Below are 27,215 nucleotides of genomic sequence, written 5' to 3'. Positions count from 1 at the left end.
TCAAGAACACTTGTAAGACAAGGGCTTTGCCAAAATTAAATATTTCAAGTGTTTCTTGTTTTCTGAGAAACCCCTTCATTTCTAGTCACAGATGCAATTTTCTGCATAAAATGAAACACTTTTTCTTCTATTTAACACACGCAAGCATGATTTATGAAATGTTACTCAGGTAAGACAAGCTTATTTTACACTTTATTTACTCAGGACAGAACACTGATGGGAGAAATAAATGAGATAGACAGGATGATCCATAACTGGAGACACGACTTGCTTTGTGCCACAGCCAAAAAGGGCCTCTAGCATTACAGACCATTGACCTCAGGAAAACAACGCACGTTGGATTGGGCAACTGGAACAAACCACGCAGAGAGGCTGCTCATGCTGGCATCTGTGAGAAGACGTTGATTTTGAAGCGTGGAACTGGCTCTAGGCTGAGCACCTGTCTGCCTCTTCTCTCTCAGAGCTGCCTACCATCCCAGTCACTTGTTGCATCGCCCATAGCGCTTTTCCCTCCACTGGCTGGGGAGCAATGCACCTGCAAGACTACAGATGAGCATGCTGGTTGCCTTGGGTTATAGGAGACAGCGCAGTGAATATGAATCACTCTGGGTTTTTTCCGCCCCGAGCCAGCCGAGCTGTAAGATGTCCTCTCTCTCTCGGCTGCAAGGCTCCGCAATACGCCTTTGCCCTGGAGTGACGCGAGAGCCGGCCCCAATGTTCTCATCCCCCCCGCTTCGCAGAGCGGACACGGGGCCCGGCTCTCACCGTGCTGACCGCACACTCGTCCCTTCCCCGCAGGAACCACCGGAGGGAGCAGAGCCGGCGAGCTCGCCCCGACTCAGGCGGCCGCCGGCGGGGAAGGCGAGGCCGGGCCCCCCGCCGCCGCCTCGTTTAGCGCAGTTTCTCCGCTCGAGCCACCGCCGCTGCCCTCGCCGGGGCTGTCGGGGCTCGCCGTGCCGGGCACAAGCAGCGCCGAGCGGGCCAGGGCGGCTCCGGCCCCGTTAGCGCAGGGCACGGCCGCGGCCCCGCCCGGGGAGGGGCGCGGGGGGCGGCGCGTCCCGCCCGGGCTCCGCGGCCGCCGCCCCCTCCACCTGCTGCCGCTGCGCCATCGCCGGCTGGGGGGAGCCGCCGCCCGCTCGTCTCCGGGGGGCCCCTTTGTGCTGCTGCTCCAGAGCTGCCTCAGCCAGGCGGCGGCTGCGTCACGGCCCCGGCGCTGCGGCCGCCCAGAGCCACCCGCGGAGGGAGAGCCGCCGCCTCGCCCCCCGCTCCGCCATCGCTGCGCGGCCGCGGCGGAACGACGCGCCCCGAGCCAGGGCCGGCAGCTGCGGCGGTGAGCGGCGGAGCGCGGCCCCTGCCCCGCGAGGGGAGCCCGGGAGGGGGGCAGGGCAGGGGGCGAGGGCAGCGGCGGCGCCGGGCACGGGGCTCCCGAGCCCTCCGCATCCCGCGGGCGATGCCGCACCGGGCCCCGCCGGCGGGCGCACTGACGTGTCGGGGATTTGGGGTGCTGTTTTGTGTGCGTGGTGGTTTGGGGTTTTTTAAACTTTGATAGTAGAAGCTCTTGGTCATCGTTCGTACTTCCTAGAACGCCAGTACCTAACCGAGTCATAGCGACCAACGCGTATTCTTTTTTATTAAATTTTTTACTCTTTTTTCCAGAAGGTATTTCGGGTCCCCCGAGGGCTGGGAAAAGGTCTGGTTTCTGATATTTTGCATTTCTGTGCGTGTGTGCCTGTGTGTGCCAGCAGAAAATCTCTCTATCCTGGAAGAATGGTGAAACTGGGGAATAATTTCAGCGAGAAGAGCACAAAGCAGCCCCTTTTGGAGGATGGATTTGACACCATCCCCCTGATCACACCCCTGGATGTCAATCAGCTCCAGTTCCCACCTCCTGATAAGGTACAGTAGGCTTTAGTTTCCACCCTGGAGAATCACACCCAAATCTCAGGCAAACAACAAAAGAATAGGTTATGGGTAACGAGCAGCTTAGAAACGGCAAGAAATACGGGGTGTTTCAAGGCATGCTAGATCCCTCTGGGGAAAAAACCCGAACAGCTAAGCTCATGAAAATCCAGTAATGGTGATTTGCATTAAAAATCAGGGTGAAATGTTAGCAATAAGCATATAGACATTTCAGTGCTGCTGTATGAAATGTATACTATATAAGTGCAAGCTTCTCTATGCCGTATTGTCACATCCCTTCCTATTCAATATCTTTCTTTCTTGTATCTTGAAGGTATTGTGTATTTTCTGTGAATAATACAAGTTTTATCTGTCAAAAAAAATGCCCCCCTGATGGGGGAATAGACCCCTGCCTTATTTCTCTGCAAGATGGGCATAGGTATACTGGCAACAGAGAGCACTTCCATTTTCCTTCTGTGCTTCAGTAAGAAACTAATGCTAACCCCAGACAAGCTGAAATAATGAGATGAGAACAGGCCATTGAGTTTTCTCCTTGGCAATTTATTTTGTTCGAAAACCTCCAGATAGGCGATTCAGATATCCTCTGTAGCTGCAAGGGGACAGTCCAGTGAGCTGCTTGCAGGTTGGAAGGGAAATGTGCTTCCTGCATTCCTCATTACATGCCTTGTTTATTAGGGATTTAATTTTAAAGATTTGGAAAGGTGATGTGATAGCCTTTAAATATGTTTATTGTCCTCACATATAAAGAATTCAGTAAGTGCTACTACACATGAGGCCCACAAGAGTAGGATATTTTTCAGGGTTTTCAGTATCCTGTTTTAATAGGATTCTTACCTGCACCTTTCCCACATGCATCTGGTAATAAAAAGCTTTGTGGTCTTCATACAGTTTTTATTTTTGGCCTTGTGTCTTCCACAAGCTGAATTCTACTTCTGGTTAAAGTGATAGCTATACATTCCTCAAACCTCAAAAAAAAAAATCAAATAATCTTACCTTAAAGAATTTTAACTTGTAAAATTTTCCTCAGTAGAGTGTTGCTTGTAGGCAGTACAAATAAATGTGTTACCTCCATTTTAATTGCCATCAACACTGTTCTGTGTTGTTTGTGGTGACCAGTTGGCTGGCATAGATGCAATAAGCCATAACAGCTGTTCAGGAGCCTGAGGGTCCATTTTATGCCCTCAGTTACATGAGTGTAAATCTTGTAACTGAGGACAAAATCACACCCTAAGGCTTTAGAACAAGTTAAGTCTTACCGTGTCTGATACATCTGCCAACTGGTGACTGGATATAACCGATTACCAAGGACCAATGACCAAAGGAATTTGTTCTGTTCCTGCACTGCTAAGCAGAAGTCTGAACGAGGGATCTGCATGGTAATAGGTTTAAGCTGAGCACAGCCTCTCTAGTGAGTCCAGGGGTTTCTGTGCCAGCCCCGTTGCTCCTACTAGAATGGGACAGAACTCCTCCCACCTGGATGGCATTTGCCTTGAATGAAAGCAAATGTCCAGCTAAGCTAGAAGCTTAAATAAATGAGTATTTGATTGGTTCCTCTACTCTCCACTCTCCAATTGTATATTAGCTTTCTTTTCCTTTTGCAAACATAGAGGAGGAAAATTAAATACATGAATTCATTGGTCCTGTTGGTGTCCTGTAACTGGTTAGTCATGTTAGTGTCTCTTTACTGGTTGCTACAGACTCAAAGGCAGGAGCAAAGCAACTGATACGAAAAAAAGAAACAGTATTAAGAAAAGATTGACACACTGATAAAATTCTGAAGTATGCAGACACTCATGTATAATGAATAGAAGTACATACTTCATATATCTGTGGTTATTATTCACTTGGAAGGCTCCAGCATGGCAGTGAAGCATAACTTCTTGAACAGTAGTGACTACAGTGCTAAGGATTTGATGATTTTGACAGTTTCTAAATTAGAGGGATGAAGTGATTTAAATTCATATTTAGATATGTTAAACAAAAGAAGACATTACATAACCAAGCAGTTAGAACTGTACATTCAGTGTCAGCTGAATGTGATTTGAGTTGCCTGAGATTATGCAACGTAAAGGGGGGAGGAAGGGAGCTAAAATGTTAAAAAGCATTCCAGAAATCGTCAGGCAGTTCACTTCCATGATGCTGTTGGGCAGCTATAAAGTTAAATAGGTAATAACTACTGTCTCACTAATAATAGCTGAAAATAGGTAAGTAGTTTTTAAACTTCTGTCCTGAAGAAATATACTGTCAAAGTGTTTAATAAACTTTATGGTACTGAGTCTAGGTACAGTTACACATTCAAGGTACCTTTCAGGGAAGTGAGAAGAAGAGAACCCAAAGTTTGTAATTTCAGAGTCTGGCTACCTGAAGTGTCACAGTCTTAACTGCAGAAAGATGGAGAGAGACTATTTACAAGGGCATGTAGTGACAGGACAAGGGGGAATGGCTTTAAACTGAGAGTAGCTTTAGTGTGAGAGTGGGGAGGCCCTGGCACAGGTTGCCCAGAGAAGCTGAGGATGCCCCATCCCTGGAAGTGTTCAAGGCCAGGCTGGACAGAGCTCTGATCAGCCTGGTCTAGTGGAAGGGGTCCTTACCCATGTCATGGGGTTGGAACAAGATAATCTTTAAGGTCCCTTCCAACCCAGGTCTTTCTGTGATCATGTATTTGCTATTAATACCGCAGGCTGTGCTAAAGATAGAATTTGATTCTCAAAATTCTAAAAGAGTAGATACTTATTCCTTGGAAAAACAGAGGAAATTGAGTAAACTGTAATAGTACCATCAGTGCAATAAACTGCACCCTATCTTGAAAACAATACTTGGAAAAAGATTCTGAAAAATGCAGAAGACAAAAATGAGGCAAATAGGTTAGGGATGTGAAAATTTTGTATGATTAGAATGCCTAGGAGAACACTAGAGATAAAACTGACATAATGAATATTTTGGGAATGCAGGTAAGGTGCTAAATAGTGCAGCTTGGGGCAGTAGTTCATAGCAAGGAAAAAACTGAAGAGCCTTGGGTGTTTGAAGAAATTTCATTAACACAAGGGTTCGTGTGCATCTTGCTGCTTGCAGCTGATAATTCAGAAATTAGATGTTAAAAATAAGAGTGCCAAGGGCCATAGTCTATCACATGGTGAATAGCAACTAGAGTACGTGGGTTATTTCAGTTTGTTTTTTTTAAACTCCAAATCCTGCCATCAAAGAACACGGCATCTTCATCTGCAAGAATTTTCTGGGTACTCTTCAATAGTCTTCTGTTGGTCTCCAGTTTGAAATCCCTTTAATGGAATTTCCTGAAGCAAATGGAGGTGGCTATTTTCAAACTACAAAGTGGAAAGGTCCATGATTTGGATTTGATCTATCCTTGCCTAGTATAACAGCACAGTATCACCACAGATGAAAAAATTGAACCTTTGTGAGACTGGTGAATAACAAGTCTTCCTGTAAGTCCATCAAAACCACTTTGAGAGGTAAGTTAGTTGATGTTTGATATGCTGGAAAAAATAAGTAATAATTTAGAGCTTTCAAAGAAGAATTACACAAAATGGGGACAGGAAAATAGATGTGCTAGATGTGCTCGTAAGCAGATAAAAGAAGAGTTAAAGAATAATTAAGAGTTTTGTGGCCAGCTTTAGTTGATAGTTTTGTGATTGATTCTTTTTCTTAAAGGTTGTGGTCAAAACAAAAACAGAATATGAACCTGATCGCAAGAAGGGAAAGTTCCGTACTCCAAAAATAGCTGAATTCACAATCAGCATCACTGAAGGGGTTTCAGAAAGATTTAAGGTAAGCAGTGCTATCTGAAGATATTAATGACTCAGTTGTGTTTGCAGAAGTGCTTAAAATCAATTGCTGATTGTAGTCAGAACTGGCTATAACAGGGTGCCTGTTGTGGGTATAGCTGGGCATGAGAAAAATAAATTCAATGTTATAATAGTCCTGTATTTAACAATTAGAAGCAAAATCAAATCTTGTAGCATTATTGGTTGTAATCCCTCACTGGCAGATGAATTCTGAAGGTGTTTCTGTCAGCGTGTGGGTTTCAGAATGTGGCTTGCCAGGGTGTGTGTGGGCTGCACACAGGGAGGGCTCATGGCATGGATAAAGCTCCTGTTTGTGTTGAAGGACAAGAACCACCAGAACATATATTTTCTTTTTGGCTTCTTATTTATCTCTGTGGCCAAACCATTCTCTTAAAAGCACTGTCATAGTCCATTATGTATTTTTTATAGTTAAATATATGACTTGGCAGCCCAGGGATAAATACCAGAGCTCTTTCCTATCAGTTTTCCTGGTCCAATTTAATCTTACGGTTTGGTGACAACTGTTACTGTCACATGGCAGTTCAGCAAGAAGCTGACTCAGATTTATTCTTTAGTATCCACACCCTTATTAATCCCTTCATTAGTCCCATAGGAAACCTGAGAGCTTAACTGGTGCAAGGCTTGAATTACCTTTCCCCCTTCCCACTGGAGAATAGTTTTTCTTGTTCTGTGTAATTAAAGCAAACCAGGAAAGTTGGTACTTCAGCTCATGCTCCTCTGCTCTTTTAACAAAGGAAGGCTGCAGCTTTTAGGTGCTTTTAATTTGGCATCTTACCCAAGGATGCCAAAGCATTTTTAAGGAGTAGGCAACCACACTCTTTAATGTACAAGTGCAAATACCTTTGCAAAGCCTAACATTTAATGTAAGGGAAAAATACAGAGCTTCAGTTAAGGTGTTGATTCTGTTGCACAGTTCTAAACTCTGTCTGCATGATAGGAGTTTTAGGGCACACCCAGAGATTTTGGTACTGTTGTGCCTGAGCAGTGCTCTAAAAGCTCCCCAGGCCCAAGCTGACCTTCAGAAGTGTATATGCAGCTCACAGTGGAATCAGAGCATGCTAAAGAAACAAAGTGAAGGCTCAAGGAGGGATTAGATTATGTTTGGAAAGGAACTTTGCAGAGTGTTGCTGTGACAAACGTTTTAAGTGCCATTCACCTGGTGGAGCCTTCAGCCATCTAGTGAAGCACATAGGTTCCCAGTCAGCTGTGTGGGGAACCACCCCAGACAGCCAAGAAGAGATGTTATGGGGTGTGGTAGAGTTTTACTAAGGAGGTAGGAAACCTAGTTCCAGGTTTTCCTATTCTTGATTTGGGGCAAGGATGTCCTATCCCTGAGGGAAGATGGTACATTCTGACTAACATTCTCTATCCTCTTGGCTCCATAGTACCAGTGCTTGAGAGTAATCCCCTTCCTCTCAGGTGAGGGTTTGGTAAATGCAAATGGACAGCTTAGAACAAGGAGAGCTTATGTCTGGCTGTCTTTGTGCAGTCCTGGTCACACGAAGGTGATTGGAAAATGCTTGCTGTGTTGTAGAAGAGAAAGGAGAGGCAGTTTTTAGTTTGACTGCCCTGCTAGGACTTTGGTTCCAAGCAGCTGAGCAGAGCCTATACCTGAAGAATTTTGCACTTATGGTTTAGCAGTAGGGCCTAATGGATTTCATTGCTGGAACATTAAATTGTAGCTAAGGAAAGGTTTTGAATATCTTGGTCACATCTAAAAGGTTTGTGCATCCTTTTGTAAATCTGGGGGTTTTTTTCTGTCTTTGTTGGGAGAGCTGAGCAAATGAGACCCTGCTGAAAACAAATAAATAGCTTGTCATGCTGGTGGGTAGTCTTTTCTAATTTGTATAGCTGAACAGTTAAAAGCCTGAGGATTTTTGCATTGCATTTTTATATACCTTTGGATGGCATACTTAAGTAAAATATCTTTTAGATATTACTTTATGATGATCGCTCTGGGATTAATCTCATACTACAGGGTTGCTAGGTTTTGCTGCTAGGTAACTACTGCATCAGAGAGAGGTTTCTGTAAGATTTAGTATCTCTTGGGAATTGCAGGGTGATTCACATTGTGGCTGTAAGTCTAGGTTTCTAAAGAAGAGTGTGGGGATTGATCAATTAGGAAAATTGTGGTTCACTTAATTGAAAACAATGTGCATGCAGAACATTCAGGTCCTAAAATGTCCCTTAATCTCTGTATAACAATTTTAGAATTGAATTACGCTGCTTGCAGCACTTTAAAGAAAACTGACTAGTTCTCCAGAAGGGATGATTGTCGTATTCACCACTCCCAGTAGTAAATATGACATGAATAATTGATAACATTTCATAAATTTGTAGATGAAAAGTACTGATTGTGTGAGGTTTTCTCCTGGGTCCTTATTAATTGTGAACCATCATGTTAACTTCTGCTGTTGATTCTGAGAGAGCAAAAAGATATTTGTTTGAAAATTAAATATTTGCTATAATTATGAAACGCATTATTTAACTGGTGAGATATTGACTTTGGCTTGTGTTCATGAAAAAACTTTCAGATGCTGTTTTAATGACTTCAGTGTTGTACATCACTGATGCACAAGCTTGCCACAAGACACAGCCCAAATGTTGTGCTAAAAATAACGCAAGTCAGTCAGTCATATTTACAAATAATTCACATGTGTATTCTAGGATGTACTTCTTAAATAATGACGAAGCAGATTGCATTTTTCGGATTCAGCAGTGCAGATCATCTAAAGCTGTTCTTCTTGAGAAGTTACACATTATAACAAATGAAGTCGCTCCAGCATGGGCCTATGTCATGTAGATCATTTGGTGTTTTAGTACCTGGTGAATAACAAATTATAAAATGTATTTTTCTGCATTCAATTCACGTTACCACAGTTACTATAACAGAGCTGAGAATGTTTACAAAGAAAACTGCAAGTATAATTTTCCTCTATGAAACCACATTCTGAGTTCAAATCAGAATCTCTCAGAAGAATGTGAAGATTTCCTAATTCTGAGAACCCTGTTGTCTTAATTTATTTTTATGGCACTAACCACACCAAGGAAGATGTGATTTTTCACTGGAGATTATTTCCCATATAGAAACAGAAGTCTTGCTTTTGTTCTTTTAACAGTGTAGGCTGATATGGGGAGTTGGTTCTTCACATCTGGAAAGCAACTTTGAACAAGGCAGATTTTTCTCTCTTGTAAATTGTCCACTGTACAGAGTGACACAAGGCTGGAAATGTAACTTCAAAGGAGCCTTGTGATTCAGGACATAGAAGGAAGTTAGGGCAGAAGAAAATTGATGGTATGAATTACCCAAGGCCACACCTTTGCCTCCCCCATTGACAGAGCAGTGTTTTTATGACATCCAGTTGGATTTTGTAGTGGGATGTCTACTCCGGCACCCACTGATTGGCCTACAGCTGGCAGTTGTGTACAACCACACCCATTTAAAAAAATCTGTTGTATCAAAGCATTTTTTTCTGTCCTTGAGAAAACCTCAATAAAGAACATTTAGAGGTGTTTTGAAAGCAAACACTGATTTTTCATAATAAATTTCAAGCCCTTAAATCAACCCAAGCTGTGATATGCCTTCAGCCTTTTCTTTCTGTTCAAAAGCAGTTCTTCTGACTTTATCCTTGACATCTCTACATCCATCTAACTGCAGAGCCAAAGCCTCAAGCTTATCTCTGTGCTAAGACCGTGCAAACCGTGTACTGTCAAGTAGCAAGCAGCTGTTGAAATGTCTGCACGAGGTTATGGGAGAGGAATTGGAACTTCAGGATCAGTTCTCGCAGTTTTTCCTGGTCACTTTAAGACTGCAAAAATGTATGCAACATACATCTAACTGTTCAGGGGTTTTTTCCATCTTAAAAGGGGCATCCTTCAAACATGATTCTGCCTCAACACTTTTGTACCTCTTCTTAGTAAATGCCAGTGATTATTATTGCTGCAAAAATAATCAGAAACAAGGAAATCAGTTCTCTCTTTGTTGCTGTGTGATTACTTTGTGTGTTGAGTAGCTCTTTGCTCCCACTTTAAAAGTCTCTTAAGAGCCTGAGATGTCAACTGATTCCTGTACAGGTACCACTTCCTTAAGTATATTCTGTGTCTGTCACTTAGTGCTGAAGAGTGACAGGTACTTACTGTCATTAGTAGTTCTGTTCCTCCAGTGGAACCACTCACAAGATTAAAGTTGCTCACAAGTATAAGTCTTTGGCAGGCTTTGAATTTTTTCATTACTACTTCAAATAAGAAAAAGGAGGTGGTTCTTTCAATGTAACTATTACTTTAAAATAATTGATGTAAGTAAAGGCACTGCATGGCAACTGTCATTTTTCCTTTTTTTTATGTTTGACATTCTCTGATGTGACATTGACAATCCTCCTGCTAAATTTTTGATTGAAAGGAATTTTATAGTCAGAGCTGGAAGATTTAAGTAAAGTGGATGCTTAACACAGTTCCCCTGCTATAAGTCAGGTGTCCTCTGCCACTGTCTCCATTAGAAATCCTTTTACTGGAACAGAACCAGTCACACTGGTGACAGAGAAGATGTTTTGGATCTCTCCAGATGTATCACTTAAATAACCTTTCCTCTTCTGTAATAACTTACGCAGCCTTTTTCCTGGCCTCAGTGATATCTTCTGGGTTTGTATGGGAAGGTAGTAAGGTTCTTATCTTGGTGCCACAGGGTTTCTTGAACTGCTTCCTCAGATCCCTGTTGTTAAGAAACACAATATATGGTGTCTTGTGATGGAAGATAACAGGAACATTGTCAGGAACAACCGAGTTAAGCTGCAGTTCTAGGATCTCAAGGCCAGTGCCTTGTTAACCTGTTTTGTCTAACACTGTGTCCTTCAGGTTTCATTAATCAATTCCCTTGCAGACTGGTCCTGTTGTCTTGCACTGTCACTGTTAATAAGCTCTGGTTCTATAGCTTCTTTTCTGTTACTGTCCTCATGAATCTGCCTGCCTTTTTTGCTGCTACTCCCAGTCATCTCCAGGTAAGCATCCAAAGCAGTTCTCTCCTCCTCTTTGTCATTTCTATTTGAGAAGGACAGTGTTTGGATTTCTCCTGCTTTTTCTGTATAAGCTGCCCCAAAACTATCATCCTCTTTGAGCACAAAGTTTTGATGGGATTGTTGTGGTGAAGAAATAAAATTTAATAGATAGATACCGGTCATACAGCTAAACATGACATGTAATGTTAGAAATACTCTTCTGAAGCAAGGCATCTGCTTGTCTTTTGGAGTCACTGGTCATCCTGTATATTCCCACAGCAAGTATAGGACATTGTACCAGGGTGTTCTGTGTGATTTGCATTGCTCTGTAAATGAATACAAGTCAAATATTGCATGTATAGATGTAAATGTTCCTTTTTTCTTTCACATTGCCATTTCCCACAAGGTGAACTTTTCTTAATCCTTTAGTGTGTTGTTTTAGACATGTTTTTCATTTAAACTTCCAGGGACAGGCGGAGGTAATAGCAAACAAGGACATAATTTTGCAAAAGCAGTGATAAGTGCAAAGCTGATTTTTGTGCTCTCTAATGTGCTGGTAGAGGGCATTGTGTAGCTGGAGATGCAAAATTTTAGTGGAGAGAGGTGAAATGGAGGTCACGGCCATTAGCAGGAAAGTCAATGCAATGTTCTACGAATTTTTGTCTGTGGGATGTAGCCAGACACAATCTATTGTAATTACAGGCCGTCTGCCTAAAATTCTCTTGTAGTTTAAATTGGATAGCAATAATCTTAGTTTCCGGTCCTGAGTGGTTGCACAGAGTTGCTGTATTTCACCCCAGAGGTCTCTGCATTTTACTGGTGAGCAAAGCACTAATTGGCTATAAATCACTTCATATGAAAGGTGCTCTAGAAGTGTGTTTCCACTCTTCTTGTTCAGTGCTGGCAGCAAGTCTGTGCCTCGCACTTTACAGAGAGATCAGAAATGAAAGTTGTGTCCCAGGAAGCTGCAGGTGAAGTAGATAATGCATAGATGTAGAGCAGAGATGAGATGTGACCAAGTGCCAGTGATTGAGCAGTGAAAATCATCACATATCTTGTTAGTTCCACTTTAGTTCCACTTCTAATAAGAGGAATGCTTTTATAGGGGTTTGTGTGCTGATGGAAGGAAAAGCATGAAGGAAGGTGTGGTGCAGAGCAGCACAGTATGAGTGGCTTAATGAAAGAACTTCAGGCAAGAGGAGGCATTAGACAAGTAGAGGTGAAGGAGGAGAAATGGATGATACCTAGGCTTTAGTGGGACAGTAGGATAAAATAGCAAAGTGGATGGAGCTGAGAGGAGCAAAAAGGGTAGACTTGTGCATGCCTTGAAACATGGCCAGGAAAGGGTGTGAAGGAAGCAGGCACTGTTGGTGCAATTGATGAATTTTGCTGTAGTATTACCCAGCTGGATGAAAAAGGTAGTCCAAATAAAGCCAGGCAGAGAAAATACAGCTTGCAGTGTTTCGCAGCTGAGGCAAAGTAGCATGGACTGATGGGGAGGATCTGCTAGATCTTATGGTAAAGGCCTTATCACAAGCTGTTTACATGCTAGTGTAGTTGTCAGATATGGTGAGTTTCATTTGTTCAGCTAACTGCTTACAGAGTCTGAACACAGGTTTTTTGCTGTGGGTATGCTTAGTTCATTCATTAGTCATTTCTCATTTTGATTACTCTAATGGCTTCTGGCTAGATGTTGTCCTTCTTCTGCTCTTCACTTACAATCTATTCAAAAATCTGCCACATACATAATATCTTGTCATCTTCTCTGTTCACTTCGTTTTGCTGCCAGATTCCCTTAAAACTAACTTTAAATGTCACACTCAAGATGAAAGCAAAATCACACTTTGAATTCCTAGGTAAAAGAAAAGGTTGTTTGTCCTATCATATAATTATTTCAAGAAAAGTATTTTAAAAGCCCATTGCTCTTGAGGTGTGACAGTTACCTTGGAGTTCTGCAGGGTGTACATGGCAGTGAATGACCACAGTAATTCACAAGACTTCTGCTTGTACTGTGTGGGGTCCTGCATTGCCAGCTGGCTACCACAAAAAGGAGATTCAAGATTTCCTTCCAGAAGAAGGGAAGTGGTGCTCATGCACGCACTGCATCCACTCCTGCCTGAGGAATAGGGCAAATTCTGAGTAGTGTGTTGGTAGGAGGAAGAGAATAACTTTCGTTTATAGCAAGTGTGCAAAGTTGCTGTGGAAGAAAGCAATAAAATGGCAGCTTTAGGGTTGCTTGTGGTCTGAAGAGCAGCTTGTTGCCTCCTATCCTTTTATTTCTGAAAAGCATCTGAAAAGCATCTGGGAGGACAGGGCTCAGAAGGTGAAGCACAGAGGCTGCACTGTGTTAGTGGCTGGGGAGAGAAGCTGACTGCCTCAGGTTCAGAAGTGAACATGGGGATATGGCCATTGTGGACCATCAGTGGTGGGTTATTATGAGAGTGAAGAAAAATGGCTATTAGTAAAAAGGGAAGGATTTTCAACTTAAAAGGGCGATGTGGGCTGGATTAACTGGTGATGGCAATCACCTTGGAAAGAAATCCATCACTAGATTCCATCTGTGCCGTTTGCATCTGCAACTGTCTTTAAATAGAAGTTACTTCTGTCCTGAAGGATGGTAAAGAAGGGAGCTTCTCTCTTAATAGGAAGGAGACAAGATCTTACTTGATTAGGGATTTGCAACTGGAGCGTGATTGCAAATCACTGGAGATAATGAGAGTAAAAATTTACATGGTAATACCAAAATTAGTAACATTAGGAAATACAGTAAGTGAGAGAGAAAAATTCTGTGAGATTTTTGAAGCAGGACCCCTGAGAATGCTTCCCATGGCTTCCTGTGTGGCAATGGAGGAACTTGTACAAGCAGTGAGAACTCACAGCTCCACACTGTCACTGAAAACAGGTCTCAGCAAGTCACCCCTGAGGCTGTGGCTCTGCAACCTGCCAGGCTCCAGCAACCAACACAACACTGGGCTTTTTATCTTCTTTTAAAAAACAGTTACTTCTCAGAACAGTTTTGAAGCTTTGAAAAGTGATCCTGCAGTGATTGTGGAAATACAGTTTTTCCTTAATGTCTTAGTATTTAGTCTCAATTACAAAATAGCTTGTTAGTATGTTGTCTCAGTATATTCGAGACCTCATCTATATGTCAGAATGGTTACAGCTGGGAAATAACGTTACAATTCTACTACTGGCTGGTAGTAGAAGGACCAGGAAATATGGTTAAAATACTATGAGACTTGAGAATATTTTTCAAAACATTTTAAACTCTTAGCTCCTATCTGTGGTGGAGACAAATATGAGCTGGGTTGATCTGTGCCATAGCAATTTTCTGCCTGATGTCTGTGCTCCATGTCACAGGCCTGTGCATCTAAAGAGAGCAGCCTTTGCTGAAGGCTGTGTGGAGCCAGAAGCCTGATTAAAAACCTATCAGAAGGGCTGAGCTAGGGCATAGCTGCACCAGGAATGGGGATATGTGTGTGTGTTATGTTGGTTGTTATTAAACTGGGCCACAGGGAATGACCAGAAAGGAAGGTGAAAATGTACTTTGTCTCTTGGATTCATGCAGGACATAGTGGGCATGGGAGATGTAAGCATACAAGGTTGGCAAGACAGAGTGAGCTATCCATGTTAACTTTTGTGTATGCAAACAAGTAACAAACTTGGAGAAAGGCTAATTAGATATGAAAATTCTTGTCAATTTGAAGTTTTCAGAGGGTAATTAAGAATATGATTCCTTTTTCTTTTGTAATCCAGAGACTGTTGAGAAACTGAACGTGTTGCTATTAACCAGAAAGGTCCTTTGCTCCAAGTCTCATTTCAACTGGCATTGTTACATTAATATCTCCATTTCTCCTGCTAAATTACTTTTTGATCTGCAGTTCTCCTTGCCTCTACTCCAGCCTTCCTTTTTTTTGCTTATTTTCTTTCTGTCAAAAGTCCTTAGCAAATCCTTGGTTTCAGCAACACACAATACTCCTAAACCTTGTTTCAGCCAGGAAATACAGCACTTGCTGTTGTCTGCCCATGATGAAATTTGCTTTCACAGGATGAGAAGTCCCTTAAGTTTATTGTAGTCCTGAAATGTCCTAATACCACTGCCACACACAGTTTGCAGTGTTGCAAACTCTGTTAGTTCAGAGGTTTATCATAAAGGGGATATGTGGTAGTTGTTTTTACCAATAGGCAAAGCTACAATTTTCTGTTGTTTTTGCTTTTTCAAATACCAGATTATTCTTGTTTCAATTAATTGACCCCGTTATGCCTTAGTTCTCTTTTCAGGAGATGTATGTAGCTGGTTTACTCATCTTACTTTAAAATTTAGATCATATTATGCTTTGTTTTAAAAAATGAATCATATAATCTTGTTTCTGTTTATTACTGTTTCTTATGCTATAGGACATGCCTGCTTCTTTCTAACTTACCAAAAAGAAAATTCATCTCAATCACTCTTACTGTGTTATCTCCATGACCTACTTATTTGTCTATCAGTAGAAGTTTTAAAATAATACAAACACATCTGGGATACTCTCCCAGATAATGAATGCGATTTGCTCAGCTCATACCTTCCACAAAAATGGGTCTGAATTAGAGAGGTTTGCACTGTAACTGCTGGACAGAATTTTGTGCTTCCTCTCATCAGTGGGTGACATAATTCTAAAGGTAATTCTGTCTTGTGTCACACCAGAAGGCTGCTGGTCTCCAGCTGCTCAGAGTTTGTACCTGGGGGAAAGGTTAGCTTGATACTGACACTGATTTCAGATTTGTCTTAAGGTGTGTCTTGGACTTCTCCACAGCCCAAGTTCAGGGGCAGAGAGGTACTGAAGGACATGGTGAAAAGCCAGGCAAGGCTGTCTGCAATGGCTTCTCTGTGAGCACTGTGGAAAGAGGTGCCACACAGCTCCTGAGGGCCAGCCCAGTGTTGAACATGGTGTATCCCTTACGGATCTGGCAGTGAACTACTCCTGTGCAGTCTCTGTGTGATGAAGCAGTACTGTGTCAACCTATAAATTAAGGAGCACTGAGCAACCAAGAATGCAGAATGCTGGTGTAACTATCCCTAAGTTCAGAGCAGGTGCAACAAACTCAGATCCTAACAAGAGAGGGCAGACATTACTTTCTCCATGCAGTGCAAGAGTCACCTCTGGATGACACCTGTGCTAACTTACTATCACCTGACTGCATTCTTGGACAGGCACAGGGAAAACAAACATGCTTATCAGCTGACATTAACTAGACTTAGACTTACATCATCCACATGCTGAAAAAACAGCAGACACAAGCTACCTTGGTGTGTCCTGGCCTTGTGGGCCTTAAACAGAAATGCAGTAAAAAAAAAGCCTTGCAGTACAGAGGCAACGGGCCACTGACCAGATGATCCTCTTTCTTCTCTGAGAAGGGCAGGGTAGAAGCGCTTATATGCTGCTTCCCTGTTCTCCCTCAATAATTAAGCAGCTGGTTTTATCCTTTGCTTGATTTTACTGTAAAAGTGCATTCCCAGCTGACTCCTGCTGCCTGCAGTAACAAGCAGCAATAGAATAAGCACTGCGTTACTAACATAAGCATGTTTTATTTTTCTTTACAGGTAACTGTGCTGGTCCTTTTTGCCCTTGCATTCTTAACATGTGTTGTATTTCTGGTAGTCTACAAGGTTTACAAGTATGATCATACCTGTCCAGAAGGATTTGTTTTCAAGGTAAATTGCATACCCATTCTAGAAAAACAGTAGAGTATGTAATATTCTGTGTTGTTTTAGGCATAACCTTGATTAAGTCATGCTGTGTTGCACAGATTGGGTGTTTCTTTTCATAGGTTAGTGTGCTTCCTGCTATACTCTTTCTTGGTAATTTATAATTGAGGTTGTACCATTGCACAATATTAATAGTGCTATTTGCTAATGCTTTAAACATGGAAAATACAGCAAAAGTCCAAACACTGGTGTCTTTCAGACTTACTTCACCTGCAGTTGTCTGGACAAAGCCCTCATTTATGGGTCATATGGTTTAATGTTGCACGTTCCTCCAAATTACTGTGTCTTAGAAAATAAGAAACTGATAAAAGGTGGAGAAAAAAAATCTGGAATATGTGTCAAAGAAACAGTAGAGTGATGTTCTCATTAAGAGTAGTAGAGTTACTTCAGGGTTATTTTTGTAGGAAGAACTTCTTGTTCTAGAACAGTGACCTCCAAGCTCTACTGCCAAAAGTGATGCCAAAAAAGGGAAAACACATTTATTGGAAAAAATACTGGTTTTAACCAAAAGGGAGGCTGGGCTCACTTTATTTGTGTGAGATGGTAGTGCTGGCTCCTTTGCTATGGCCTGGGCTGAAAGTCAGAAAAGTAACATTGATTTCCCAGTTGTAAATTTAGCAGAGTTGAACTTGGCTGTAATTAGGTAAGAAAAGTAGCAGTGATCATGGCATTCTTCTCTTTAATTTTTTAATAATATTTAGTCACGTAATGAATCGAATGGGTACCCAGTATGAACTTCAAAAGGACTTAAGAAGGGATGGCTGCCTCAGGACTCCTCAACAATGCTGTTCAGGATTTTATCTGTCACTTCAGGCACATAAATATCTTACAAGAATCTAGTCCAAAATTATAATCAGTGAAGCCCTTCTGGATTAATTTATGTTCAAGCATTCAGTTGGTTACTCCTTTCTGTTTGTCCAAGGGCAAAAGATGCTGTGGTTAGAATACTTGGCTGTAACTTAGAAGATCCAGTTTTGGTTCTGCTGTTGGCTTTTTGTGTTGTCTCAGGCACTGAAACCCCTCTGTGTTCATGTCTCAGGGGACAACAGGCATTTTTTTCCCCCTAAGCTTTCTCTTGGCATTGAGCAGTTTGGAATATGGACTGTATGTTCCTTTCAAGCCTGTCTTGATGTGATCCTGACTTGACAGGAACGGCCAGTTACGTGTTCCTGTGCAAGTCTAGCAAGTCTCCTGCTTCTGTCTCCTTTCACACCATGATGTTCTCTCCTCTGAGTTGAAGCTTTCTGGCTTCTTTTGGCTTTTCTTGCCAGTGTCACAAGTATTTAAGGAAAGAACACTATAATTCAGTTGCCCTGTGAACAGGGTCTGGTTGTTTCTCTCTTTCAGGTTGTGTGTTCGGGACAGAAGTTAGGCAGAATGTCCCATAGCTCATGCTCTGTTTTTAAGGTGCAGCACATACACAGGGCTGCATCATGGTTACTCTCCTGGTGGTTTTCTTGGAGATGATGTTTTGTTTCCAGCTGCTTCATGGCATAATGCCAGGAAACACAGCATCTTTGATCATGTAACTCTTTTTTAAAAGAGTTCTACAGGATAAGGATGTTGGCAAATGACACAAGGCCTGAAAACTACCACTGTTAAGATGACTTTGCATCTCTTTTGGGGAGAGTCCATGATAGGTGATGGCACAGCTTTCCACAGATGTCCTAGGAAACATGAAGTCTGTCACCTTGTGACCAGTATCTCTGTGGACTGGCTTCATGCTTCAGGTGGACTGAACAACATTCTCTGGCCTGGATGTTCCCAGGTTTCAGATGCTGAGGTGATTTCCTGCTTAAGGCCAAAGGTGTCCCTGCCTCAGGAAGCCTGGTACTGCAGGAATCTCTGCATAAAGGCTGAGCTAACCACAGCTCTGAGTCAGACTCGCTCTTCTCTGCTTTGATGCTCTCATACATGGAGCAGTTCCAAAGGTTTCTGCTGTACTACGCCTCCAGGGCATGAAGGTGTGCTTAAAAAGGTGCTCATTTTCCTTTGTACAGCAGTCTTATTTCTGTGCAGATTGGCTCTCTGGAGCACTCATCAGAACCTATTGGTGAGACTCACTGCAAAAACCTGAGTGCACTTACATCCTGAGCAATTTCCCCAGGGCTTCAGTATGTTCTGTACCCTATCTGTTACCCTTTAGCTTTTGTTGCCAAAGCAGCTGTGTTCTGTCAGACTTGTGGACAGGACAGCAAGGTCATTTCAGAGCACTGAAGACCGCACCATCAATTAAATGTTAAATTGAGAATTACTGACCCAGCAAAGTTAACGTGACAGAAGATACTATTTATAAGTGAATACCACTGGGGTCCTCATGTCAAAGAACAAAAGGAATCATCTTAATTCAGCCATATATACGCTGGCAACCACAGTTTTCTCTGGTATCCAAGGCCATAACCTGTAACTAATTTCCAAAATAGAAGGATTGTGAAAAAAAGAAAATACTGGCAGGTCACTCCAGAGCATCCCAGTTTCTCCTCATGGCCTTCCTTACTTCTCTCACATGGGAGCCACGGAAACAAATAAAAAGGATGGAAATAAATGTTCTATATAGCTGAAAGTCTCAGGCAAGTGGCAGGGTAAGACTCAGCAGCAGTTCCCATCACTCAGTCACTGAGTGCTGCATGGCTTGCCTTGACTGGGAACTAAGCCAAGGGGCTGTCCTTGGGCAGCACACAAGGGGCAAGGAGTAAAAGGAGAGGTTTTCCCATCTCTTCTAGAAGCATGAAATCCTGGGAGCAAAAACACAGTCAAGAGGGAAACTGATGTGTTTCTTTAGGCTCTTCTGTCAGATATTTTGCATGTTTGTGACTACAAGCACCCTCGACCCCCCAAAACCCCCCTCCCCCAATGTTACTGAGTCATTTTTGCCTGCTACAAAGCAAATTGCTTCTGAAGGCAACACAAGATTCTATGGCTTTTTTTCAGACTGTCAGTAATCTTGGCTTGTCTTCAGCTCTAATAATTATATTTGCTTGAATTTCCTTGGCAGATTTCATTAGTTCAATGGATTGTGTTCCTTTCCCCATCTTAAATATTTAGAATTGTGATTACATCCTGTGACTGGGTGAAATAATCACTACAAATATGTCTGTCTATGTACTTCTTAGTCATTTTATCACATCAGCAGTAGTGTCAGTTATCCCAGATAAAACATGGATAATACTTCCAGAAAAAGTATACAAATATGCATATGAAATAGCTCCATTCCATGTTCCGGGATTATGTTTTTATAAATCTAGGTCCCAGTCTTGCAGCTGGCAAATAAATTGATTATGAGCATGGGAAAGCCTCTGTTGACTTAAAGTGCTGAACGGACACCGGTGCTGTTTAGCCAGGGTTAAATCCTGTCTGCTTTGTGCTGCTACTTCAACAAAACTGTGAGGGAGACTTGCCCCGGCTGCTGCCCTGACAAAAGATCACCAATAAAGGGAACCAGGGTGGCTTTGGTAACTCTGGGCACTTGTGTAAGTCTGACACACTTGGAGGTTTCTGTCACACCTGTGGGTTTGAGCCAGTGAGGTGCTGACTCTGTGGGAGGGCTGTTGGTTTTGTGACAGCGAGGCATCTTTGTGCTATCACATGTGCCACATGATTGACTTCATCAGGGGCAGGCAGGTTCTAAGACTAGCTGTGGGCCTCTTGTTTTTGCAAGTATTCTTTTCTTCATTCATATCTTTTGATGATTTTTTTCATGCTAGCCTTTTTAGGAAGCAGAATTTGTATTAAGCCAAGACTGTCTGCTGGGTCTTCACCCATCTTTTGCTTTATGACTTAAACCCATTTGAAACTGTTGTTACTGGTGCTTATTTATGCCTTTTTTTTTTTTTTTTTTTCCACATATACAAAAGTCAACTCAGAATTAAATGTGGGCACTTTTAAGGCAGCATCTGGTCCTAAAACCCACAGAATTTCTGCATGTGTTTTTCTGCTGAGAAATTCCCAATATAAAATTTTGTTTGCTGAGTAGGAGAACACCAGCAGTTCAAAGCTGCTGTGCTGTAGTATTATAAATTTTAGTCCTCTGGTGCTGGAAGCAGGAAGACTGAATATCCTATTTCTTTTTAAAATAGCCAGAGTAGAAATGACTGAACATATTTTTCCTCAAGCTCCAGCTACTTCTAGCTCACAAAGAGTCAATTCAATTGCTCAGGTGACTGCCTTAACACATTGAAGTATAAGGCAAGACTGCCTGGACTGGCCAGTGTGGCAGGAGGACCTGCATAGAGACCCCAAAACCTTCTGGGGCAAAACCTGGGGGGGGTCACAGTACATGTCCATATCATTTTTTCCTTTGGTGCAATGAGCTGCTCCATAGGCTCTTCCTGCACCATCACTGGAAGAGTTGCTGGATGATATTTGAGACAAACACACTGCACACACACATTTAGTTTGGCTTTTAAGATGACAGCAAAATTTGGATCCTACTTTGTATTTTACTCTCTAAATTATCTATTTCACTTTCCAAAGCTCTAAGCATCTAGCAGGTTCTATTTAGTGTTCTTAAACTCCTGGGAAATGACATAATGTAGTCTCACAGCTCTACAGAGCTTTTTAAAAGCCTGCTGTTGGCTATATCTTTATGACAATCAGGAGTGGGGTATTTTTCATGTGTGTACACACTTGCACATACACTTGGCTACCCACAGTGTTTTGCCTCTGTGTGTTAGCTACTGGGCTGTAAAACTGTTCATACCTTGGCACAAATATATCTGTATTAATTTCTGCCCCTCAGACTGCAAACACCAGGGTAAATTGCCTGAAGTTAATCTAACAGTAGGATACAGACAGCTGTTGTTGTAAACCAAACAGTTGGAATTTGGCGGGCAGGAATAAACAGCAAAATGTGGCTGGAACTGAAGACTGAATACTTTTAAAAAAAATTTTAGGCAAGCACATATCTTGTATGTTAATAATTCTGGCATATAAACTCAGATTGTTCTTCCTGGCAAATGCATGAGTAGTTTGAGGACTGCAGGGAAGAACATTTTGAACACAGCAGGACAACACACGGTAGTTAATTGCTGTATGTTGCATCTTGACTCATACAAAGTGACTGTTGGCTTAGGCTAAAAGGAAAAGGAGAAAAAAACCCTAACGTGCTTCATGTGTTTGGGGGGGCTGTATCTGAAATCTAAGCAATGGATTTTCTTTTCAGAATAATCAGTGCATTCCAGCTGGGTTGGAAAACTACTACTCTGAACAAGACTCCAGCGCTCGAGGGAAATTTTACACAGTCATAAATCACTACAACCTGGCCAAACAAACCATCACACGCTCCGTGTCCCCGTGGATGACAGTACTGTCAGAAGAGAAATTGTCTGAACAGGAGACTGAAGCTGCTGAGAAATCAGCTTAGTATGATAAGTTAATTATTAAAACTATGTCATTTGAAGGTAACTAAGGGACTTCAAGGAACTTTTCATTAATATAATTATGGATAATTTAGAGGTTACTCATGTTTATGGTGCAATTGCTTCTGTTTGCTGATACTGCTTTGCAAAAAAAAAAAAAAAAACGAAAACAAATCTTGCTGCAGAACATTCATGGGCATAACCCCAGGTGCATATCAGCATTGCTGTAGAGCTTTGACACCATTTTCAATGTTAAAAAAAACCCCCCAATGTTAGATATGTTCTTGCAGTTTATTGGATACTGATGGATTTTGTCACTGGATTTTCAGGGCTTGGACCTTAGATAAATCATGTGTTCTGTTGTCTGAACAGATACTTAATTTATTAAGTTTTTGAATTCTTTGTCATTTTGCAAACCGAAACACCCCAGCCATAACTAGAGTGATCTCTTGTTTAGCTGAAAGCTGTAAGTAATCTTTAGTTTGGGCTCAAGCAAGAATGACAGTCAGCACTGACATCAGGGCATAATGTAATACTTGTATGGAGAAAGAAACTGTCAGGTTGCATTTTTCCTTACATTTCCTTTACTGTTTTTTGTAAGTGATAATGAAGTTCTCTGCAACAAGGCATGCTCAATGTTTTCTTATTGCTGTCAGCAGATTTAACTGCATTTCCACTGTGGCTTTAGCATCTTGGTAAGGATGTGCACTGAAACACAAACTAGATAGACATTATGGAAAAACACAGGCAGTTTGAGTGGTGGGTGTTAAGGATAGTGTAAAAAATATGCAGTTCAGGATGTTCTATTGAGAAATGACATCTTTTGATCATTCTTAAGAGGCAGAAAGCCTATTCACATGTAGTCCACTGTGTCATTTGTTGGATACAGCTGAAGGAGTAAAATGTCTAAATTTTCTCTTGTATTACATTCACATTTTCCCTTTTTATTAGTTAGAAAGAGCTTTCTGTTTATGTATGGTTTGCAGTTCGATACTTTTTAAAACACAGAGCATCACAAGTGAAACAGTAGCATATTAGATACCACAGCTGGCTGTTGAAGCTCCATGTGAAACAGAGTGAAGAGTAGAACTGTTTGTGTATGGCTTGGGAGGGGAAAAGACGTAGAAGAACATAGTATTGTGGATGCACGTTAAAGTTCCATTGTAATTACAAACTTACCTATTCTTTGTGTGAAATCATGTTTTCATTTTTATTACAAATCTTAAATATACATTATAAAAAGACATTTTATTAATTTAACATACAAAATAAGAGGGTGAAGCATCTGGGCAAGCCAGTTGCCTTTTTATTCATGTAACTTGAATGGGACAAGGGAGAGTGGACATGTCAAAAGTTCCTTTTTTTTTTTTGGTAGAGTCTGTACAAAAATTAAGGGAGAACAGCAGTATAGGCTGTTTCTCAAGTTCTGTAGTAGAACAAACATGGTCAGCTCTACTGCTGTTTTTCTCCAACAGAAGCCTGTTATCCCAATACAGTAAAAATAACCATTATGACTCAATGTTCTAGATTTGCTAGGAAATGTACATTACACAGTGCAGCTGTAAAAGGCTTTTTATTAAGTCATCATGATATGTGGAATGCCTGAGAAGCAATAAACTATGTGCCAAGTTTTTCTTTGCATTTAAAAATATCAAGCTTATGTTAAGGTCTTTAAAACATAGCATGTTTTCATTTTCTAACAGGCAACTGCTTTATTGAATATAATTAATTCACATGTAACTTTTGACATTTTCACTCTGTGCAGAGTAAGGAGTAAGAATGATGCTGCTTGTTGCATAAAATGTATAGAAATATACATTTCAGAAGAGAGATAGGAAAACACACATTTCATATCAACGTATTTGTAGAGGACATTCAGATTTTGCAGGATGGAAAGATCTGTTTCCCAAGACTGTCCTAAATAGAAATGATTCACATCTCCTCCCCTTAAATTTAGGACAATAAAAACTTTAATACACAAGCAAGTACTGATGAGAAACAAGTTATTCTTCTCCTCGTAACAATAAACAATAAAAATTAGTAAGCCTTACGATCTAGCAGAAACAGATTGTCTGTGCTTCTTGAAGTCAAAACCATTTTTCCTCTGATTTAATAGGAGGGAGTTTTATTGAGTCTTATCTACACTTGGTTTTGAAAATTTTTTTAGTTAAGAAATTGCTCCCAGTTTTAGTACTTTGAAGAGTTTGACTTTAATATTGTCTATCCTTTGGCTTTGTTCCAGCATCCCAGAACATCTGTTTCATTGCACAATCTCTTTATGTTGTATTCTCTCTTTTCACTTAAAAGTAAAGCTCTTTAGTTGACTCCTTATCATTATTACTACCATTAGATCAAGCTGATTTCTGAGTCAAGTACTTTCAAAGGATTAGAAGTAGAGGTCATTTATGTGCAAAGTGATCACTGTGTACTGAAGTGGTGTGATGAAATAAACGCCTGAGACAGTGTAGATGCTTTTGCACAGTAACAGTTTTCTCTTGATCTGGGATGGGAGCTGGACTTTCCACATCGCAGGTGGGTGGCTGTGACAAACCAGTAGTGTTGTTTTTTCTTCTGGTAGCTCTGCTCCAGCTTGTAGCTTTCTTCACAGCTCTTTCAAAGAGTTTCATGTTCTCCAGAGGATTAAGTGTGGTTTTATGTTTGATAAAGGGATTTTAAATGAATGTACTAATGGATATGTGCACACATGTATTTATTGCAAAATATTTCCATCACAGAGGTATGAAAAAATGCATAAAATACATAGGTATGCTATATACCCCCCTCCATTGAAAAAAGGATCACATTTACAATCAGTGCATGGAGACAATAGTATGTTTAGTTAATTATCATACCAGTCCAGGAAAAGCAAGGAGAATGAACACATCACAAGGAAGAACAGGATCCATACTCTAAATCCAGCATTGTTTTTGATGGCCTGTGAGGAAAAGGTTATCCCTGTTACCATCACCAGTAAACACACAGTTTCAACAAGGGCAACCCAGAATGCCTGTTAGTGGCATCACCCTTCCCTCCCACAAGAGAAACAACAAAATTTCCCCTTAATTTCAGGTGACTACAGGTCAGGTTGGCTGTACCTCTTTAGATTTATCACACTGAAGTCACACTCAAAATCTTAAAATTGGACACTTGGAAAAAAATAAAAACCATTAAATTCCCAAGATCCCATGCAATCAAACATTAGGAATTATATCAGAAAGTACACGCTTCAAAGTTAGTTTTAAATTCCAAAAGTGAAATTCCATGATTAAAAGTAATCAGGCCTTCATCTTTCTAATAAAGATCTGACTTAAACAAATGAAAAAACAAAACAAACAAATGAAAACAAAAAAACAAAACAAAAAAATGAAAAAGCAAACAAACAAATTCCTGACAACTCTGGAGATGACTCAGTCACTTCTTTCAGTCTCACAGCAAGTATTTTTCTTGGATTTTCCTTTCCAAACCTGAGACCAGCAAGGGACCTGTTTTTTGATCTCATTTTTCAGACTTACATATGGAAGTTTTTTTTCTTATGTGATACAAGTATTAATGTGAGTAACAAAGCTTTTTATTTTAGCACCATTTGCTACTGTTTCTCAGGATGGTTTAGGAAAGTTCATTCTACCTACAAATGTGAGAAGTGATGCAAAATACAGCTTCAGTTCTTGTCATGTTTGGTGCACTTTTCAGGAGAGCAGAGCAGTGGATAACTCATCCTTGAGATACCTTTTCTGTGTGCTTTCACAAGGGAGAAAGAAGTGAGCCATTTACTCAGTAGCCTAATTTAGAACTTAGTTTTTATTGAAATCTCAGTTCTCAAAAGAAAACATCCTTTCCTTCTAATTAGTAAAAAAGTGGAAGAGATTTGTTTACTAAGAGCATGCAAAAAGTGTTCAGAGTGGTAAAGAGTCTCTTCTGCTAACACTTGGCATCTAACTCCAGTTTCAACCATTTCAGCACTCTCTTTTATTGGTAGTCTGCAATTTCTGCCACCCCCCACCCTTCTTTTTTTTTAAAAAACTTCACAGGTGCTTAAATGCCAGCCATGTGACCTTCATGTTTAAAAGACTGCTGAGGCCAGGTAGATTTGTGCAGCCCTGTGTAGCTCTTCAGATCATGGTTAGCAAGTGTGAACTATTGAGAAGCTCAGCTACCTTGTAGTTTTCCCGAAGCCCTGTCCTGACACCCCAGTGCCCACTGTACTGGCCCCATGGGTGAGCTCACACATGCTGTCTAAAGCCACACCTGGAAAAAACTGAAAGTTAAGAGAAACAAGTGAGTTTAAAACACAACTTCAAGATATTACCTCTCTTATGTCTTCATTGCCTTCTTTTATATTCTCTGTTGCACCCACAACTAATTGATGGATATTGTCAATATCAGTTTCCTGTTTAAAAAAGAAATAAAATTGAGAAATAGTAATGAATGTTAGGAAATAAACTCTTCCATAGACTTGGGGAACAAGCAGACTCAAAAGTAAAATAAAATCTGGTATTACATCTTTGTATTATTGATACAAAGGCATAGAGTAATACAAAGGCATAGAGTAATACAATTAAGTTGTAATTTCTTTATCTGTGGTTTTACAAATCTGAATGGAGACCACCAAGATCAGTAGGAAGCCTCCCATTTATCTAGAGTTAAATCTAACCTGTCTGATTTTTCCCAGCTCTTTTGGAAGAGGTGCCACCATTTTCAGAAAGGATCCTGTTAACACATTTAACAGCACACCAGTTCTGAGGCAGAGGGAGGATTCTAACACATATGGCTCATTTTCTATTCCTGCTACATGCTAGTAAGTAACAACAGTGAATACCTTGATTTTGAATTTGAAAAACAAAAATATTTTCCTTCACATTTGCATCAGATTCATTAATCTTATGTTCAAAAGTTGGCAACCAAGACCAAACTACCCCCATGAAAATCCTCAAGCTGTATTTGCTGCTGTAGTATTAAGTTATACTAACCTGTTGCAAGACTTTCTCAGTGAATATCTCTTGTAATCTGGAGATTTCCACCACTTTTCCTTCAATTTGTCTTGGCAAAGAACAGAAATACTCCATTAAAAACTACTGCAAACATGTCTTGCTGCTGCACATTCAGACTCTCAGCCAGTAAGTGGCTGCTCAGGAGGCCACTGTTGGTCAGTTGTCTGTGAGGCAGCAGTAGCCTGGGACTAGGGCTCAGACAGTTCCTGGCTGGAAGACAACCAGCCCACAGTGAAGCCCTGGGAAAGGCACCCCCAGAAGTGCTCAGTGAGCAGCTCTCACTGCCAGGGTTTCACCTGTCTCCCTTCTTTCATTTCATATAACAAAATCCATGGTGGGCCCTAAGCAGTTGATTTTGACACACTCTTTTTATATGCTACTCTGGC

At 41.1% G+C, this 27,215-nt stretch overlaps 2 protein-coding genes across 4 annotated transcripts in view; one reads left to right on the top strand and one right to left on the bottom strand.

Annotated features, from left to right (window-relative positions):
* The first annotated feature begins 1,104 nt into the window (after positions 1-1,104).
* On the top strand, positions 1,105-23,822 carry NSG1 (neuronal vesicle trafficking associated 1). 3 transcript variants are annotated; one of them, XM_032110527.1, is made up of 5 exons: positions 1,105-1,330; positions 1,743-1,896; positions 5,590-5,706; positions 16,320-16,430; positions 21,646-23,822. In XM_032110527.1, exons 2-5 carry the CDS (start codon positions 1,768-1,770, stop codon positions 21,844-21,846), a joined length of 558 nt encoding a protein of 185 aa, XP_031966418.1. In that variant the 5' UTR covers positions 1,105-1,330; positions 1,743-1,767; the 3' UTR covers positions 21,847-23,822. The 3 variants fall into 3 exon arrangements, with proteins under 3 accessions (XP_031966418.1, XP_031966417.1, XP_031966419.1); XM_032110526.1 differs by having other exon boundaries at positions 1,165-1,330; positions 1,746-1,896; XM_032110528.1 differs by lacking the exon at positions 16,320-16,430 and having other exon boundaries at positions 1,247-1,330; positions 1,746-1,896.
* The window catches only part of STX18 (syntaxin 18), a 62,800-nt gene continuing 57,537 nt past the window's right edge, over positions 21,953-27,215 (bottom strand). The window contains exons 9-11 of the mRNA XM_032110525.1: positions 26,809-26,878; positions 26,148-26,228; positions 21,953-24,776 (exon numbers count right to left, since the gene is read on the bottom strand). Of these exons, the coding sequence (XP_031966416.1) occupies positions 24,681-24,776; positions 26,148-26,228; positions 26,809-26,878 (247 nt within the window). The 3' untranslated portion in view covers positions 21,953-24,680. The remainder of the gene's footprint in view (positions 24,777-26,147; positions 26,229-26,808; positions 26,879-27,215) is intronic.

The sequence above is a fragment of the Corvus moneduloides genome, chromosome 5 (assembly GCF_009650955.1).
Source record: "Corvus moneduloides isolate bCorMon1 chromosome 5, bCorMon1.pri, whole genome shotgun sequence".
Lineage (NCBI taxonomy): Eukaryota > Metazoa > Chordata > Aves > Passeriformes > Corvidae > Corvus > Corvus moneduloides.
Note: the sequence above shows the minus strand (reverse complement) of the source record. Positions and strands in the feature narration are given on the sequence as shown.

Excerpts from the sequence above, each read along its gene's own strand:
- NSG1 (XM_032110527.1), top strand. The coding sequence starts at position 1,768 with ATGGTGAAACTGGGGAATAATTTCAGCGAGAAGAGCACAAAGCAGCCC. Across the intron at positions 1,897-5,589 it reads AGTTCCCACCTCCTGATAAG|GTTGTGGTCAAAACAAAAAC; the intron begins GTACAGTAGGCT and ends TTTTTCTTAAAG. Across the intron at positions 16,431-21,645 it reads CAGAAGGATTTGTTTTCAAG|AATAATCAGTGCATTCCAGC; the intron begins GTAAATTGCATA and ends TTTTCTTTTCAG.